The 20,629-nt window shown below is 41.2% G+C and overlaps 1 protein-coding gene across 2 annotated transcripts in view; it reads left to right on the plus strand.

Annotated features, from left to right (window-relative positions):
• ATL3 (atlastin GTPase 3) overlaps positions 1-20,629 on the plus strand; it is a 93,077-nt gene that overhangs the window by 49,337 nt on the left and 23,111 nt on the right. For both annotated transcript variants that reach the window (XM_075837214.1, XM_075837213.1), the window contains exons 2-5: positions 6,808-7,016; positions 7,874-8,017; positions 8,344-8,448; positions 12,004-12,054. In XM_075837214.1, coding sequence (XP_075693329.1) covers positions 6,810-7,016; positions 7,874-8,017; positions 8,344-8,448; positions 12,004-12,054 — 507 coding nt within the window. In that variant the 5' untranslated portion in view covers positions 6,808-6,809. The remainder of the gene's footprint in view (positions 1-6,807; positions 7,017-7,873; positions 8,018-8,343; positions 8,449-12,003; positions 12,055-20,629) is intronic.

Below are 20,629 nucleotides of genomic sequence, written 5' to 3' on the forward strand. Positions count from 1 at the left end.
GAATTTAAAGGGTTAATTTGCCGAAACCAGCGGCAAAGGACCACTGGTCGGCAAGAGTGGAGTGTCAACTGTCGGCGACAGCTGACCTCCCGGTGCACAATGTCGCCAACAGTGTGCAGCGGGAAAAACTCAGTAACTGTACGTCTTCGTGCGGGAAGTAACCTCCCGCGACGACGGACAGTTACGTCCTGGTGCGGATAGGGTTAATGAGGTAACTAGTTCACATGTCTTAAATACTTGGTTCACATGTATCACTTTGCTTGAAAAAAGTTCCATGGTGGAACTGAAACGTCGCTTGGCTCTAAACATGGGCAAATAAAACCAGTTTATTTTTTTTACTGGACCTTGCTGGCGTGCGGCAAAACGACGGGTCCGGTGCACAACCGAGACAAACGGAAACCACGGGCACCAGATCCGTCACCATTGAAAACAATGGAAATGGAAACCTCTGGTTTCCGTCTGTGTCAGTTGGTGTCTGTTCAGGGTCCCGTTCTGACGGAAAGCTCAGACGGAACGTCAGACCGGGACCCTAACGCAGATGTGAACAAAGCCTTACATTGCACATCGGTAAGAAAATATGTAAATGTCATAGCAATAGTATGAAAGAAGTGCCATGTAATAGATGATACAAATCTGCACAATGTTTTAGAGCCGTCTTCTGCAATCAACAGATCTTGACCAACCAAAATAAATTATAGAACCTATGTCCATCAAATAAGGAAGATAAATGAAAGAAATATTGACCAGAGACACATAAGGGAAGGAGGATAAGGGCGAAATCCCTTATTGAGTATATCGAACGGTTACCGTGTTATAATAAGGTTAGGAACCTGAGAGCCAAGTAGAGAAATTGGATAAATCTCTGAAACAAGACCAGGGCAAAACACTTAATCCCCCGTTGCGCAGATCTGACCATTTCGACTGCAATCATAATTTCTATTCTTCTATAATTATGAGCCCTACATAGAGGTTTATGCGATTTCCAGCAGCTTGGAGTTATTAGTCTAATCGTTGCAATGTCCTTTAAACACTGAATTGTAAGCGGAGCCACACTTACTATAAATCAACATCAAACTATCTAATATCTCTCCAATTTCATCAGATGATTAGAGAGGACTTTACCTCTACTGCCGTGTGTATTTGAGTAATTGTCTGTATTCCCCATGAAATAACAATTCTTGAACATATTTTCTTAGAACTCTATGTTCTGCTATTCCTCTGTTATTCCTCCCAAAAATGTATAAATAAATTAATGGATAACTTGATGTTATTCCTAGGGGTCTATCCCTACACAGTCTCACTCAGTCAGTAAGGACACGCCCCCAGCTGATAACACTCAGTTGTCCATTTATTCATAGGTTTATAGGAGGAATAACAGAGGAATAATACAACGTAGAGTTCTAAGAATGATGCTCCAGAATTCTTATTCCATGGAGTATACAATTATTTACTAAAACAGACATGTCAGGGGAGGTGACCGGTCCTCTTTAGGCCGCCTGCCCATGGGACAGAAATGCGTGTTTACGCAAGATAGGTTGAGATGCTGCAGATTGGGAATCCGCATCTCAGGTCAGTTTGTGCACACTTGTTTTCTGCAGGTTTTTTTGTGCAGCGTGTGGATAAGGTTTGTTCCAATGTCATCCACTTTGCTGCTACTGTAATACAATGCAGAATTTCTGGATGGATATTCCAGATGGAAATTCTGTAGCTTTTCCGTCCCATGTGCAGGAGGCCTTAAAATTGCAGTTACATGTGGGTGATGTATACAGTAAACAAGGTTTTATTCACATTGCCAGATTCCTGTTCTACATCACCCAATCCCGAATATGGACCCTATAGAAAGCTAAGGGCCCATACTTTTTCTGTGTGAAATCGGAGGCAAGAGTTTTTTCGAATGGATTTTGTGGCATTCTACATCACATGTCACGTTGCTTCTAGAGGAGAATACGATGTCTCACAGAAGCACCACGCAGAGAGACTATGGGTCTGAATAGTGACTCATAGGCATTCCATGTACTGCTGAACAGGTTTTTGTGCATGCCATTTCCATGTGTGTACAGGCTCATGCACACGACCGTAAAAACTCCCGTTATTACGGGTCGTGATTACGACCCCTAATAACGGGCTCATAGACTTCTATTGGCGACGGGTGCCTTCCCGTTTTCTCACGGGAAGGTGCCCGTGCCGTTGAAAAAGATAGAACATGTCCTATTTCAGGCCGTAATAACGGCACGGACAGTCCATAGAAGTCTATGGAGCTCTCGTAATGACGGGTGGCTACATGTGTGCACCCGTCATTACGGCAGCGTTGCTAAGCGACGTCAGTAAATAGTCACTGTCCAGGGAGCTGAAAGAGTTAACTGATCGGCAGTAACTCTTTCAGCACCCTGGACAGTGACTACCGATCAGTATAAACCTGTAAAAAATAAAAATAAAAGACGTTCATACTTACCGAGAACTTCCTGCTTCCTCCAGTCCGGTCTCCCGCCCGTTGCCTTGGTGACGCGTCCCTCTCGACATCCGGCCCGACGTCCTGGATGACGTTTCAGGCCATGTGACCGCTGCAGCCAATCACAGGTCAATCACAGGCTGCAGCGGTCACATGGACTGCCGCGTCATCCAGGGATGTCGGGCTGGATGTGAAGAGAGGGACGCGTCACCAAGACAACGGCCGGGTAAGTATGAATTTCTTTAACTTTTATTACAGAAAGGGCTGTCCCTTCTCTCTATCCTGCACTGATAGAGAGAAGGGGCTGCCGATTTAGTGCAGTGCTATTTTGCCGCCAAAAACGTGCCCGTAAATATGGGTGGAATACGGGTGACACCGGACCCATATTTACGGGCACGGGTTCGTAAATACTGGTGCAAAACGGCTCGAATACGTGTGACACCGGACCCGTATTTACGCCAGTATTTACGGGTGGGAAAAAATACGGTCGTGTGCATGAGGCCTAGTGTTTTTCTTAAAGCGGACCCATTGCAAAAGGTAATCACAATCATTCTTTAGGCAGTTGTTGATGTATATTATATGTAGTCCAAATGTTGTGTCTATTCTGCATTTTTTTTTCAATCTTTTTTTCTACCCTCTGTTGGTTTCTGTAAATGCACATTTTCTCTTTCGCTGCTTTTGGGTGTTGTGATGTTCGATCTGTGCTATGTAATCTGAGCCAATTTCCCCTTTTGTCTCTGCGTCTCCTTACTTCCCCTTCAAGCTGTTCTACTGAAATAGTAAGTGAGAAGCTTCACCAGGGTCCCTCTCCTCCCTGTTTTCTAATTAGTGTAAGACCCCACAGAGCGGCATCGACCCAGCCACAATGCGACCAAAAGCTGTGCTGGCGCCCTGTTCGCCACAGTTGTCAAATTGCTTAGTGTTGCGGGAAAAATTGCTAGTTACCTACAAAATTGTGCGGTAACCAGCACTTTTATACAGGCCATTAACAATCAATTTGACAACCTTACTGAACAGCGTGCCGGGTCAACACCGCTGCGTGGGGCCTTACCCATATTTCCAATCTAAAATTGACGTTCGTTTTAATCGGTATTTTCGGTCCCTCAGTCATTGACCGAAAAAATCAAGCTGATATAATCCATTCTAGTCTGGTATTTATGAGGTTGTGGTTAATAGTATCACATAGGTTTAGAGCCCCTTGTCTGTTTATGATTTCTATTATGGTTCCTTAGATTACGTTATACCTGCCAACATTCCTAACTGAAAAAAAATGATGATAAATGTAATCGCAGCCACTTTAAACGGAATGTGTCGCTAGAAATAATAATTTTTTTTTTCAGTTAAACAATTACTATTTAAGTGATTACACATCGTTTTAATTTTTTCACATGTCAGGAAATATAAATTAGATTCTAATTTATAACATTTCCATGTGCTGGCCACTAGAGGGAGCAGTTCCCAAAATTGCAGCATAGTCACTGTGGTAAAGCAACCTCATTGATTTATGCTGCAAATTTGGGGTGGACACACTCTCCTCTAGTGTACTCACACAATCCCCCCTCTCTTCTTCTGGCTAGTGCCAGGAGAAGGAGGGGTTTTAATGTCTTCAAACCTGCTACACTGTGTGCCGCCATTTTCTGAGTGACTGCACAGTGTAGGAGGATTAGATACAGGGCTCAGCAGACCGTATAACACGAACATACACGAACGTAATACACACATCACATACACGAACATAAATTACCTGCTCCTTCCGCCGCCTCCGCTGGTCTACACTCCTATTCCTTTCGCCCTTACTTCGTTGAACATATGGCCGGAAGCCACGGTCGGAAGTAGTCATCTTACTTCCGGCAGCAGCTTCCGGTCCACATGAAAATAGTGCCGGATTTCGCTCTACGAACGAGCTTAGTTTTGGTCTGTGTGGGAGCGGCGTACGCTTCTCGGGATGGAACGGCTCCCGTTCGCATTCTCTATGGGGCTGTATGTGCCGTATTCCATCTCTGTATGTGTCGTTAATCTACACATATAGAGATGAAAAAAAAGGCAGCCCCATAGAGAAGTAAAAGTAAAAATACATTAAAAAGTAAAAAATGAGAACACAATTAAATAAAATTTTTGTTAATATTATGTTACATAGTTTGTACGGTTGAAAAAAGACTCATGTCCATCAAGTTCAACCAAGGGATGGGAAAGGGGAAGTAAAAAAAAAAAATACAAATGAAAAAATTCTACACATAGGAGCTAATGTTTTTTTGTTCTAGGAATTTATCTAAGCCTTTTTTAAAGTCATCAACTGTCCCTGCTGCGACCAGCTCCTGCGGTAGGCTATTCCATAGATTCACAGTAAAGAAGGCTTGTCGCCTCCGCAGGTTGAACCTTTCTTTTTCCAGACGGAGGGAGTGCCCCCTTGTTTTTTGAGGGGGTTTTACAAGGAACAGGATTTCACCATATTTTTGTGCCTTTCATATATTTATGAGTTAATCATGCCCCCCCCCCCCCCTTAGTAATCTTTTTTCAAGGCTAAATAGGTTTAGTTCTTTTAATCTTTCCTCATAACTTAGATTCTCCATGCCCCTTATTAGTTTTGTTGCTCTTCTTTGTATTTTTTCCAACTCCAGGACATTCTTTCTATGAACTGGAGCCCAGAACTGGACTGCATATTCTAGATGAGGCCTCACTAATGCTTTGTAAAGTGGTAATATTACATCCCTGTCCCGCGAGTCCATGCCTCTTTTAATACATGACAATATCTTGCTGGCCCTTGAAGCAGCTGATTGACATTGCATGCTGTTGTTCAGTTTATGATTTACAAGTACACCCAGATCCTTCTTCCCAGTGTAGCTCGCCCTAGAACATATGATGCATGCAGGTTGTTAAAAGAAATATAATAAAAAAATAAATAAAATCATGACACCTTCCCTTTAAGTGTAGCTTTCTTTGTCCAGTTCATACATTGGGACAGTTCTTGACTTGCTGGTCTGCTTCTCACAGAGACGTAGGTCAGACATCCACAGGGGCCGAGCATCACCATATAAGATCTTTATGTAGTAGACTTCATGCCATTCCCTGCTTCACATTTATGTACTTGTTCTAGACTAATAAACTCCCTCTGTTTTTCTTTATGAACCATTCACTCCACCCCGTCTCAGTTATGTGTCATCTCACTCCATGCCGGTTTATGGTTAAAAAAAAATGTATATGTATATTAAAGCTGTGTCTCCGATGAGTCACATCTGTTGGCACAGGACACTGTATTTCCTCTGCCGGGTATGTGCCTCTCCCCTGTTGGTATCACTGCTCCTACTCTCGTAAGTTGGTACTTTTTTATTTCTCTTCCAAATGCTTGCGTTCTTGTTACCATTCAGCCTTGAAGTTATATTTTATTTATTTTGCTATGTTTAATGTGCCTTAATAGCCGGTATCCGACGTTTAATTAGTGCTGTCATGCCAGCCTCTCCGTAATATAAAGCAGCTGTATGTATACAGCTTGTTATTAGCAGATTGTTCACATAGGTCAGAGGTTCTTCGTTTTGTTCCTGCTGCTTTCCATATTGCTGTGTTGCTAGTGGATTATTCTTTTAAGCATAGTTTCACCATTGATCACATATTTATTTATGTTTTAATAATCTTTATATAATGTTGAGTAACTGGAAATTCATTGCCTTGATCATCCTATATTTATCTGTAAATCTGAAAAAAACAAAACAAAGTGCTTGCAAGTGCGTGAAAAACGCATGTCACACACAAAGCACACTGATGCAAAACACAACTCACACAGACCGATTTACGCACGTAAATCTGTCACACTCGTGTGAATGTAGCCTAAAGCTTCGTTCACATCTGCCTCGGGACTCTGTTGATGGGTTCCGTCTGAGCTTTCCATAAGGGAAACACGTGAAAGGAATCCAAACTGAAACAAACGAAAAACATAGGTGCAAATGGTTTCCGTTTGTCACCGTTGTGCAGGGGTTCTGTCGTTTTGACGGAACGAATAGAGCAGTCGACTACGGTATAAATTCTAGCAAAACGATGGAACCCTTACACAACGGGGACAACCATTTGCACCGGATCAATTGAAATCAATGGTGATGCAAATGGAAGCCTATGGTTTCCGTTTTTCAACTTGGATCCCGTCTAGGGTTCCCCTGATAAAAAAAAAGCTGAGACGGAACCCATGAACGGAGTCCCTATGCAGATGTGAACGAAGCCTAAACTGTGTCTCTTGCGAACCCGATCACCCCAAAACTGGATTAACAGCATTTTATTATGATGTATATGAGGAAGCGTGAGCATTAGTATTCATTTAAGTCTTGTGGTTTCATTCTGATATTCATCTCTCTGCCTGTTTTTCTTTGCAGACATGGCTCCATCAACTCCTGGCCCTGTCCAGGTTGTTATAGTTCAAAAGGATGATCACTCCTTCCAGCTGGATGAGGAGGCCCTCGCCTCTGTACTACTTCAGGACCATATTCGCGATTTGGATGTTGTAGTTGTTTCCGTGGCTGGTGCTTTCCGAAAAGGGAAATCTTTCCTGCTCGACTTCATGCTAAGATATGTGTACAGCCAGGTGATGCCTTAAAAACAGCGTTATGTGCCCATATACAATACGTTTATCTTACAGTACACCAATGACATTTAGGAAAAGACAAATACTTGTTACTTGACCTCAAAAATACTTTACAAGCAGTTCATATTAGTCAGAATTTAGCAAGCCCTCCGTTTCCATACTATCGTTTTTTCTTATTGTTTCTGGTATTTAGTCTCCCCATATTCTGAGGACCTCCACTGATCAAACAATAATGACCAATAGATATATTCCTGTCAAACTCATTTATGATTGATAACAATACTCGTTGCTACAATAATAATTGAAATTTACGGTAATTCTTCTTTTACTATCACCTGCGAAAAATACATGTGGGGCAATCCAAATGATATTTGATATTTCACACGATAGATACAATATTTGCATTGTGGGAAATATATTTGTGCATATCTTCCCAAAGTTCAGATTTAAAAAAAAAAAAAGACACTCCTTTTTGTATCGTTTCAAATCTTTACATCTATGGTCATCTTAAGAAATATCTCTGACACTCCATGAGCTTTTCAGGTGAGAATTATGGTACTATAAACCTTTTCATACTGATGATTTCAACTCCATACATATCATAAATATATAAAAATGAAACACCTTATATTACCTAAAATAAAAGTTTTTCTAATACTTTCATCATTCCAATGTCCATATTTCTTATGTACCTTCCACAATTTTTGCTAGGGATGTACTTTTTGTAGGTAACCGGTAACATCCATGTGTGTACATATAGCATGAGATACTACTAGCTAAAATATCCAACATAAAAGGACTTTCCTTTTGTATTGACCAAAAATAAACTCATAACTTTACTTTTATGTGCTCTGCAGAAAGATGGTAATGAAAAGAACTGGCTGGGGGAGGACGATGATCCTCTTACTGGGTTTTCTTGGAAAGGGGGTTCAGAACCAGACACCACTGGTATCCAAATCTGGAGTGAGGTGTTCACCATGAATAAACCGGGTGGTAAGGAGGTGAGCTAAATCATTCCATTGTCTTAATAATATTCATTTTTATTTGAATTCTCTTAATGAGAAATACTGTTATGGCTTTTGAATATTTAAAGGTGTATTCTGACAGTAGATATACATAGCATATCCAACTTTGGGACCCCCACTATTTAAAGGTCCCATCACTACTGTTGATCAGTAGAAGCTGCAAAGAGTAAAAGAGGCAGGGGAAAGCTGGCCTGTCATTTTCTTTATGGTCTATGGGAGTAACAGAAACATCTGATAGTTGGGGACTTGGCTATTTATGGCAAATTTTCTGGATAACACATATGATGTTCTCCGTTTATCAGGTTGCAGTGGTCCTGATGGACACACAGGGGGCATTTGACAGTCAGTCCACAGTGAAAGACTGTGCTACTATTTTTGCTCTCAGTACCATGACAAGTTCCATCCAGGTAAGTGAATTTTAAAGTGCTATTTTATTTTTCATTTTTCTACTTGATCTCTCTCTTTTTGATATTGGAAATGCTACTCTTTCTTTAACCCCTTAATGACCGGGCCTAAAAAGGCCTTAATGACCAATTACATTTCTGTTTTTGCCTCTCTGCCTTTCAGCAGTCATAACTTTTTTTTATTTTTTCATTGACGTGACTGTACGAGGCCTTGTTTTATGCAAGAGAAATAGTATATATATTTTTTTGTTTTCGCAGTTTTGGGGTAGAATTTTTATTTTTTTTATTACGGCGTGAATATGGGAAAAATCGATTCTTGGCATTATTTTTCTTGTTTATTTTTTATCCCGTTCACGTTTCGCACTAAATAACCGTTACATTAATTTTTCAGGTTATTACGGTCGTGTAGATACCTAATATGTAATAAAAGAAGGAAGATTATCCTATTTAAATAACCCAATAAATGCAACAAAATAAATGCACGGTGCCATCCAATATAAATATAAGACAAAGAAAAAAAGAACAAGATAATTGAACAAAACCAGCACACTTTGGGTAAGATTTGAGTAGCAAAATACAAAATATTTAATTATTAAAATATTAGACAATATTCAGTAAAACATGAAAATACAAAAAAACACATATCCATGTTATAGTAAGAACACTATTCCAATATCCCGAGCCATAAATGCATGCATCCAAGCAGTCCCTATCCTTTCCAGGACATAGACAGTGTTGAACTCAGGGAAAGGTCATCCACATGTAGGTGAAAGTAACCAAGTTGTGAAGATATGTGCCAAGGAAAAGAGCCGATCAATCCCTTTAGGAAATTAACAGCATCAAGTTCACTTCATGTGTTTGCGGGAGAGATGTATGATACACTCCCCAGATGAAGCCAAAAGACTGTGATTCCAACCTCGTGGCTGAGTGTTCATTCACCGGTACCTTTATGTTAGAAGTGTAGTACAGGTCCCAACACGTTTTTCAGGACGGGGTCCAGTTAGGATAGGGTCCGAGCAAACCTCCGCCCTCCATCATATTTCTCATAGCCTTTTCGGCTTTGTCTGGATCTGTCTCTACCTTGGCACATATCTTCACAAGTTGGTTACTTTCACCTACATGTGGATGACCTTTCCCTGAGTTCAACACTGTCTATGTCCTGGAAAGGATAGGGACTGCTTGGATGCATGCATTTATGGCTCGGGATATTGGAATTGTGTTCTTACTATAACATGGATATGTGTTTTTTTGTATTTTCATGTTTTACTGAATATTGTCTAATATTTTAATAATTAAATATTTTGTATTTTGCTACTCAAATCTTACCCAAAGTGTGCTGGTTTTGTTCAATTATCTTGTTCTTTTTTTCTTTGTTTTATACCTAATATGTGTAGGTCTTTTGTTTTTATGTAATGTAGGGGCAATAAAATATATTTAATGCAAAATAGTGACCTTCTTTTTGGGACAACGTTTTATTTATTTATTTTTTGTTACTTTTTTTTTTTTTTTTTTTAATCCCGTTAAGCGATAACTTTACTTACAACTTTATTTTTTACTTATAATGTATTAGCATACTCCTGTATGCTAATACATTATACTGTGTGACTTTGACACAGGCTGCTGTTAGAACGGCACATAGTGTGCTCTAACAGCAGGCCAACTAAACAGACAGCCCTGGGGTCCTTTCAAGTTCCCAGGGCTGACTGCAGAGGGATTCCCTGGTCTTTGATCACGTCACCGGGTTTCCGATGAAGAGATCAAAAAGGGGAGTCCCCTTTGATCATGCCGAGGTCAAGGACCGCGGCGATCAAAGGGTTAAACAGCTGGGGTTGGAATGTTTTCCGGCCCCAGCTGTATTTAGCAGGCTGTTCTAAGATCAGGAGCTGTAAGTTACAGCTCCGGCTTAGAGAATGAGCGCTCATCAGCCTCTTCTACAGCGACGCCAAAAGATGTTCGCTGTAGACGAAGCACCTGCACCGCCTGCAGTCAAAAGAAGGTGGGCAGTCGTTAAGGAGTTAACTAAACGTTTCTCTGTGCATCATTTCATTTTGTGTAACGTCAGTAATCCTTTTTTATCTTTCACGTGTTCTTCTTCCTCCTTCGAGAGGAAGACTGATATACTAATGTTTAAAACTTCTGTAGCCATATCTAATAGGTTTTTCCCCCTGATTTTATGTGGAAAAAAAAAAGACTCTCTAAGCCCCATGCACACAACAGTATTTTTCATCAGTAATTACAGGCAGTAAATACTGACAGTAATTACGGACCCATTCATTTCTATTGGCCACGGACACCTTTCAGTATTTTTACTGATGGGTGTCCGTGCTTAAAAAATTATAGAACCTGTCCTATTCTTGTCAGTAATTACGGCAAGGACTCTCCCAAAGAAGTCTATGGGAGCTTCTGTAAATACGGACGACTACTGATGTGCATCCGTAAACCGTCCGTATTTACGGAATCATTTTTAGGCAACATGTTGATGACATAATTTGCAACCTCCCTCTTTTTGTAAGGATCCGTATATACGGATGAAATACGGATGCCTACTGATACGTATTTATGGTCAGTATTTCGGGATAGATGAAAATACTGTTGTGTGCATGGGGCCTAAAACGGAAAAAAAATACAGCTTTCTAATTTACATTGTGTTCAGATTCCTCATCATTTTTAAAGATATCGGTTTGCGGTCATTCCTTTTTTACATCCAGATCCTAAATATCTGTACAGACATCTGCTGCTCCAATTGTATATAGTCATCTGAGCTAAATAGTAACATTGTAGCTCACTATCCATACAGAATAGAGATTTGTGTGTTCTGCCTTGAAAATGGTGAGGAGTTGAATCCCAAAGTATGCTAGAAAGTTGCATAATGTTTCATTGCACAGTGGTTAAGCTTTGGGTCCTCTTACACGACCTGATATGGGCCGTGTAAACAATCGTCGTTCAATAAGACAGCTTGTCGATCGGCACTCGTTTACTCCTGGCACATGGAGCTATTATCAGTAATGTGTGGGGACGAGCGCTCATTACTATGATCATGTTGGCAGCACATCTCCCTTTTTACACAAGGAGATGTTCTTCCGACAACGATAATATTTCATGCTGCATAAACTATACGATCAGCCGATGAATGAACATTTGTCGTTCTTTGGCTGATCTGTTTACTCTGGGCAATTATCGGAAACAAGCGTTCATATGAACTTTCGTTTGCCCGATAATGGGCCTGTGTAAAAGGGCCTTTAGTTTTCCCAAAACCTGAAAACCTCTTTAATACATTCTCCTTGACCTATGAAAAATCTAGTGATAACTGAGGAGTCTCACTGAATATTCCTGCACACCATCATTACCAGCTGGACAACATGTAGCACTTTTTCTGTATACTCTCAGTTCTATACTGATATAAGGCCGTAAATCACTCGGTAATGAATAAATATATAACAGTGTGCCGATTTCTGGTATATTATTATTTTTGGTCGTACTATACACGTTTCTGATATTTCTATCTGATGCTGTTAATCTCCACTACTAATGCTACTCTTACAACTCTTTATCTTACAGATTTACAACTTATCCCAGAACATACAAGAGGATGACCTACAACAACTTCAGGTAGGACAAATATCTTTTGAATTAGGCAAAAAAAAACAATTTCTACATAGTTTTGCAAGTTTGTTTCCTGTAATGTCGAGAATCATGGTTTAGGGCTAGAGAGTTTAGGTTGAAATCAAACTTGCCTTCTTCTGTTTCACTGACATATTTAGTTGAATCACCATGCCTGGAATTGTTTCACTCATGACTAGTTTCAAAACACTTTTGGAATCCTATTTGCACACTAGCACTGTATACCAGTGAGAATGGCAGCGCTTGAAATCTTGTTATTAAAGCACAATGCTAATCTACAGTCCACTAAGAAGCCAAAGCACCAGCATCTGTCATACTATATTAGTTTCATTTTACTTTTCCCTTTGTATTCTATTGTATCACACACAAGTAATGGAACAATCTTGTGGGAAGGTCGTGTGCCGGCAGTAGTGAATACAACTGGTAGTCCAACTGTCTTTGCTGTTAAGCTTTGGATCTACTGCAAAGGGTTCTATGTCCAAAAGAATAAACCTATACATTGCCACCTATGGGTGGTAGATGCCACTAAAAGGCATCTATCACTGGCCTCCGTTTCACAGATACTTCGGAAAAGCCCCAGTGACGTAACTGTCCATCTATGGACAGTGATCATTGGAGCTTCCCGATGAAGCAGAGGCCGCTCTGCCCGCACACTTGAGGGATTGTCTCACCGTGATGTAAGGCAATGGTTAATGATATAGAATATCAACTCTGGGATCCACACAGAGCTTTGCCACACAGAGATTCCCACACATAACCACAACACATTGGGGCCCGACTATCCCTGCAACGCAATTCTTTGAGAGCAGCCAGTGTCACCGGCTGCTTTTTATGATGGCTCACGGAAGCTACGTCACTGAAGCTTCCCTGGGATAGTTACATCGCTGGGGCTACCTCAGGGAAGCTCCCAGTTATGTCACTGAAAGCTCCAGTGAAGTGGCTTCTCCGGGCAGAGATAAGCCCCCGGGGACTCTGCCTGTTTTGAAGATCTTAAAGGGAATGTATTGCCAGAAAAACATGTTTTTTTTTTAAAAATTAAACATTTAGTGTGTGGGTGATTAAACACTGTTCAAATTTTTTTTATTTTTTTGCACGAGTCCAGGTAATATTATAAATGATTTCTAATTTATAATACTACCCATTTTTGGTCACTAGATGGAGCTGTTCCCAAAATTGCAGCATTGCAACATTGGGTTAAAAGCCCTCGCTCTAGTGAGCTCTCAGCATCCCCCCCTCCTTTATCCTGGCTAGTGCCGGGATAAACGAGGGGTTTGAACGATGTAACCTCCTACACTGAGTGTCGCCATTTTTTGAGCTAACCCACAGTGTAGTAGGTTTACATACAGTAGTAAACACACACAAACACGAACATACATTGAAATCTCTTACCTGCTCCTGCCGCCGCGGCTCCCTCCGGCCCGTCCGCTCCGTTTGCTGCCGCTGGTGCAAGTGCACAAATCCGGAAGCCGCGACCGGAAGTAGTAATATTACTGTCCGGCCGCGACTTCCGGTCCACAGGAAAATGGCGCCGGACGGCGCCAATTTTGAATAGGACTGTGTGGGAGCGGCGCATGCGCAGTTCCCACACAGACGCCGTACACTGCAGTCAATGGGACGGGAGCCGTTCGCAGTCCCTATGGGACTGTGGCTGCCGTATTCCATGTCTGTATGTGTCGTTAATCGACACACACAGAAATGGAACAAAAAATGGCAGCCCCCATAGGGAAGAAAAAGTGTAAAAATAAGAAAAAGTAAAACACAAACACACAAATGAATATAAACGTTTTTAATAAAGCACTAACATCTTTAACATATAAAAAAATAATTTGTGATGACACTGTTCCTTTAAATGGGGGATAGTCTCTGCTTTGAGGGGCAGGACAGAGGGAGGGAAGGTGCTGGTATTCCATCACCCTCAAGATCTCCAAAGCAGCCTGAGTTCCCGGCTGCTTATCTCCGCTTGGGTACGCTACGTCACTGGAGTCATATGGAGCTATGTCACTACATCATATATAATAACCTAAAAAGAGATGCAGTCTATGGGACACCAATACAGTATAAAAGATCTAATTTTTATTGAAGTACAAAAGCATAAAAGTGTGTGTGTGTGTGTGTGTGTGTGTGTGTGTGTGTGTGTGTGTGTGTGTGTGAAAATTCGGAGATGATTTCCACAGTGTGATAAGCAGACACCAGGCAGCAGCAAGCATTCATGGACTCATTAACCCCTTCCCGCTCCTTGACGTACTATTACGTCATGGCAGCTGTATCGTTCGCGCTCCATGCCGTAATAGTACGTCTCGGGAGTAACGGCCGTTTCGGCCGTCCTCCCGACACATACAGGAGCTGTGACGCTGCTGTCTTGTTCAGCAGCTGTCACAGCTCCTACAGCGGGGACCGATCGCTGTGTCCCCGCTGATTAACCCCTTAAAAGCCGCGTTCTATAGAGATCGCGGCTTTTTAGGGGTTAAGCTGCCATCGCCGGCCTGCTACGCGATAGCGGCCGGCGATGGTGACTATGGCAACCGGACACCAAACAATGGCGTCCGGCTATGCCATAGACGGAAGCCTAGTGGGTCCTGACAACGTCAGGACCCACTATGCTTGCTGTCAGTGAGTAGCTGACAGTTCTAATACACTGCACTACGCATGTAGTGCAGTGTATTAGAATAGCGATCAGAGCCTCCTGCCCTCAAGTCCCCTAGTGGGACAAAGTAATAAAGTGAAAAAAAAGTTAAAAAAAGATGTGTAAAAATTAGAAAATAAAAGATTTAAAAGTAATAAAAGTAAAAATCCCCCTTTTTACCTTATCAGTCCTTTATTATTAATAAAAATATATAAACAAACAAATAAACTATACATAATTGGTATCGCCGCGTCCGTAACGGCCTGAACTACAAAATTATTTCATTATTTATCCCACACGGTGAACGCCGTAAAATAAAATAATAATAAACCGTACCACAATCACAATTCTTTGGTCACTTCACCTCCCAAAAAATGGAATAAAAAGAGATCAAAAAGTCGCATGCACCTAAAAATGGTACTGATCAAAACTACAGTTCGTTACGCAAAAAATAAGTCCTCGCACGGCTTTATTGATTGAAAAATAAAAACGTTATGGCTCTTAGAATAAGGTAACACAAAAAGTGAATGATTGTTTACAAAACGTATTTTATTGTGCAAACGCCATAAGACATAAAAAAAAACTATAAACATCTGGTATCGCCGTAATCGTATCGCCCCGCAGAATAAAGTGAATATGTCATTTATAGCGCACGGTGAACGCTGTAAAAAAAAACGAAAAAAAAACAATAGTAGAATTGCTGTTTTTTAGTCACCACGCCACCTAAAAATAGAATAAAAACTGATCAAAAAGCCGCATGCACCCCAAGAAAACTACAATGGATTCCTCAAGGGGTCTAGTTTCCAAATTGGGGTCACTTTTGGGGGGTTCCCAATGTTTTGGCACCACAAGACCTCTTCAAACCGGACATAGTGCCTAATAAAAAAGAGGCCTCAAAATCCACTGGGTGCTCCTTTGCTTCGGAGGCCGGTGCTTCAGTCCATTACCGCCCAAGGGCCACATGTGGGATATTTCTCTAAACTGCAGAATCTGGGTAATAAGTATTGAGTTGCGTTTCACTGATAAATCCTTTTGTGTTATAAAAAAAATGGTATAAAGAGGATTTTCTGACAAAAAAATAAAGTAAATTTCACCTCTACTTTGCTCTAAATTTTTGTGAAACACCTAAAGGGTTCATAAACTTTCTACATGCTGTTGTGAATACTTTGAGGGGTCTAGTTTCTAAAATGGGGTATTTGATAGGGGTTTCTAATATATGGGCCCCTCAAAGCAACTTCAGAACTGAACTGGAACCTAAAAAAATGAATAAATGAGGCAATACTTCGCTTCTTACATTATACTGATAATGAGTCGTGCCCACCCCGAGATTACCCCAGTTTTGACCGTTTGTATAAACGGAGACCCCTATTAGACCGTTCCAGTGCCCGGTTTTCCCAAGCATACACCCCCGAGAAGTGTATTTCTATTGATGAGTCCCTGGTACATTTTAAAGGGAGGGTTCAATTCCGCGAGTACCTGCCGGGTAAGAGGGCAAGGTATGGCGTGAAGATGTATAAGCTGTGAGAGTGCATCAGGGTATACCTACAGGTTTAGGATATATGAAGGAAAGGCCACCCCCAAACCAGACTGCATCCTGGACTACAATAGGTACATGGGAGGGATGGACTTGTAAGATCAAGCCCTGAAGCCCTACAGCGCCATGCGGTGTGGTATAAGAAGCTGGCCGGGCACATCATACAGATGGCTTTGTACAATGCGTACGTGCTACGTCGATGTGCAGGCCAGACGGGAACTTTCCTGGAATTTCAAGAGGTGATTATCAAGAACCTAATCTTTAGGGACCAAGAAGGGGGGGCACCCAGTACTTCTGGAAGCGAGCCCACACGCATCGTACCAGGGCAACACTTTCCAGGGGAAGTTCCCCAAACTGGCAAGAAGGGAAAAAGTCAAAAGAGGTGCAAAGTCTGCTATAAGAGGGGGATAAGGGAGGACACAATATATCAATGTGACACGTGTCCCGAATAACCAGAGCTCTGTATGAAAGTGTTTTAAAATTTATCATACATCCCTTGGTTTATAATTTACCCCAATTTTACTTACCCTGATGCACTCCGCACAGCTTATCCCCCCTCGTCTTTCCCCTCTGGGCCCTGCTGTGTGTCCAGGCAGCTGATAACAGCCACATGTAGGGTATTGCCATACCCGGGAGAACCCACATTACAGTTTATGGGGTGTAGGTCTCCGGTCAAAATGGTCACTACACCTCTAGATGAATGCCTTAAGGGTGTAGTTTTTAAAACGGGGTCACTTCTTGCGGGTTTCAACTGTACTGGTACCTCAGGGGCTTCTGCATACATGACTTCGCACTAGAAAATCCCGAGTAGGCCAAATGGTGGTCCTTTCCTTCTGAGCCCTCCCATGGGCCCAAACGGCAGTTTATCACAACAAATGGGGTATTGCGGCACTCAGAACAAATTGTGCAACAGAATGGGGTATTTTGTTTCTTGTGAAAATAAGAAATTTTCAGCCAAAACTACATATTATTTGACAAAAATAATTTTGTTTTCATTCCCAGCCCAATTCAAATAAGTTCTGTGAAGAAACTATGGGGTCTAAATGGTCACATTACCCATAAATGAATTCCTTGAGGGGTGTAGTTTCCAAAATGGGGTCACTTCTGGTGGGTTTCCATTGCTTTGATACCTCTGGGGCTCTGCAAATGCGACATGGCACACGAAAACCAAACCAGCAAAATCTGTACTCCAAAGAACACACAGCGCTCCTTCCCTTCTGAGGCCTCCCATGGGCCCAAACGGCAGTTTATTGCCACAAATGGGGTATTGATGCACTCAGGAGAAATTGGGCAACAAAATTGAGTATTTTGTTCCCTGTGAAAATAAGAAATTTTGGTAAAAAATTACATCTTATTGGAAAAAATGACATTTTTTTAATGTCACAGCCCAATTGAAATAGGTGCTGTGAAAAAACTGTGCGGTCAAAATGCTAACAACAACCATAAATGAATTCCTTGAGGGGTGTAGTTTCCAAAATGGGGTCACTTTTGGTGGGTTTCCATTGCTTTGATACCTCTGAGGCTCTGCAAATGCGACATGGCACCCGAAAACCAATCCAACAAAATCTGGACTCCAACAAACATATAGCGCTCCTTTCCTTCTGAGCCCTCCCATGGGCCCAAACGGCAGTTTATCACCACAAATGGGGTACTGCCACACTAAGGACAAATTGGGCAACAAAATGGGGTATTTTGTTCCCTGTGAAAATAAGAAATTTTGATCACAAATGACATTTTATTGGAAAAAATGACATTTTTTTCATTTCAGAGCCCAATTCAAATACGTGCTGTGAAAAAAATGTGCGGTCAAAATGGTAACAACAACCCTAAATGAATTCCTTGAGGGGTGTAGTTTACAAAATGGGGTCACTATTGGGGGATTCCTACTGTTTTGACACCTCAACACCTCTTCAAACCTGGCATGCTGCCTAAAATATATTCTAATAAAAAAGAGGACTCAAAATGCACTAGGTGCTTCTTTGCTTCTAGGGCTTGTCTTTTAGTCCACGAGCGCAGTAGGGCCACATGTGGGACATTTCTAAAAACGGCAGAATCTGGACAATACATATATAGTAGTGTTTCTCTGGTAAAACCTTCTTTGTTACAGAAAAAAAAATGAATAAAATTGAAATTCAGCAAGAAAAATGAAATTTGCAAATTTCACCTCCACTTTGCTTTAATTCCTGTGAAATGCCTGAAGGGTTAAAAAACTTTATAACTGCTGTTTTGAATACTTTGAGGGGTCTAGTTTTTAAAATGGGGTGTTTTATCAGGGTTTCTAATACATAGGCCCCACAAAGCCACTTCAGAACTCAAGAGGTACCTTAAAAAAAAGGCTTTTGAAATTTTCTTAAAAATATGAGAAATTGCAGTTTATGTTCTAAGCCTTGTAACGTCCTAGAAAAATAAAAGAATGTTCAAAAAACGATGCCAATCTAAAGTAGACATATGGGAAATGTGAACTAGTAACTATTTTGGGTGGTATAACCGTCTGTTTTACAAGCAGATGCATTTAAATTCTGAAAAATGCAATTTTTTCAAAATTTTCTCTAAATTTTGCAATTTTTCACCAATAAACACTGAATATATCGACCAAATTTTATCACGAACATGAAGCCCAATGTGTCACGAGAAAACAATCTCAGAATCGCTTGGGTAGGTTTAAGCATTCCGACGTTATTACCACATAAAGTGAAATATGTCAGATTTGAAAAATGGGCTCTGAGCCTTAAGGCCAAAACTAGGCTGCGTCCTTAAGGGGTTAAAGAAACAAAGTAGGTCACAATTTGTTTTAGATGGGGGGAGGGGGAACAATCCATCCAAACCCCAATCTTCAAAAACCCTCCACACAACAGTATATGCATAAAATAGCTATTCCAAACAAACTCATTAGAAGGTTAGCAATGCAGCGATATAGTCAAAAATTGTTAATACATAGTGATAGCATACCCATGGGAGGGTGAAGGTAGGAATGGCTACCTGGCGTCTCTCCCCGATTCGTGTTTCGGCTGAAAGCCTTCGTCTGGTGGTGGCGCCAGTGAGTCACACGGATGTATTTAAATATAGGAGATCCAATTAAATCGTCCAGCTTAGGCCCCATGCACACAACCGTAGGATTCGTCCGTAATTACGGACCCATTCAGCTGTCCGCGGCCAGCCGGGCCCGTAATTACGGCCACTGTCGTGTGCATGGGGCCTTACCAGACGCAGGTGAGGTAGATTATAACAGGTATAATGCGCATTGCACCTCCACCAGAGGACTGGTGTCCAGAGGCATCAGCGATGACGTCAAATGCCACAACGCCAGTCCTCTGGCGGAGGTGCAATCTTTTGTTTCCCCGGGAGATAAGAATTGTTAGAGGTGCATGACAGTGGCTTAACCCCGCTCCCCTATTGAAATGAACATGAATGCCCCACTAGTCTGAGGGTGCATGTTTATGGGGGATTGTAGAGAGATACCTGTCTATATGACCGTTGTTCAGTTCACAGCTATCTCATGTGTATGGGCAGTTTGTTGGCACATCCCACCAAGTGTGTTGCACTAGAGAATTGTGTATTTGTTAAAGAGGCTCAGTCGCCAGTTTATAAGTGCCCTATCTCCTACATAATCTGATTGGCGCTGTAATGTAGATAACAACAGTGTTTTTTTTATTTTGAAAAACAATAATTTTTGAGCAAGTTATGAGCAATTTTAGATTTATGCTAATTAGTTTCTTAATGACCAACTAGGCATGTTTTTACTTTTGACCAACTGGGCGTTGTACAGAGAAGTGTATGACGCTGACCAATCAGCGACCAATCAGCCTCATACACTTCTCATTGTTCAAGCTCAGCTTCTTCCACTGCACATTCACACTGTAACAATGGGCTGGAACAATGAGAAGAGTGTGACACTGATTGGTCAGCGTCATACACTCCTCTGTACAACGCCCACTTGGTGAAAAGTAAAAACACGCCCAGTTGTCTACTAAGAAACGAATTAGCATAAATCTAAAATTGCTCATAACTTGCTCAAAAATGATTGTTTTTCAAAATAAAAACCACTACATTACAGCGCCAATCAGATTATGTAGGAGACAGGGCACTTATAATCTGGTGACAGAGCCTCTTTAAATCCGTTTCTTTCAATAACCAAGTATAAAGAGACCATCCTCTCAATGTATTTTTCTTGTGTGTGTTTTAATGGCGGCATGGCTAATCTAGATCAATGATAAAAATTTATTTGATTAATATTCCATTCCTGGAAACATGCTGGGCAAATAACGTTACAATCTGAAATTTTAGTGACCGTTTACCAGTGTAAACAGGATTTATTTATGTAGTAACAGTGCTGCATCTCAATATTCACCATCTCATATACTGATCCGTAAAGTATCCTAAAAGATCAGTCTAAGTCCCAGATTCAC

Source organism: Rhinoderma darwinii, chromosome 9, assembly GCF_050947455.1.
Source record: "Rhinoderma darwinii isolate aRhiDar2 chromosome 9, aRhiDar2.hap1, whole genome shotgun sequence".
NCBI lineage: Eukaryota > Metazoa > Chordata > Amphibia > Anura > Rhinodermatidae > Rhinoderma > Rhinoderma darwinii.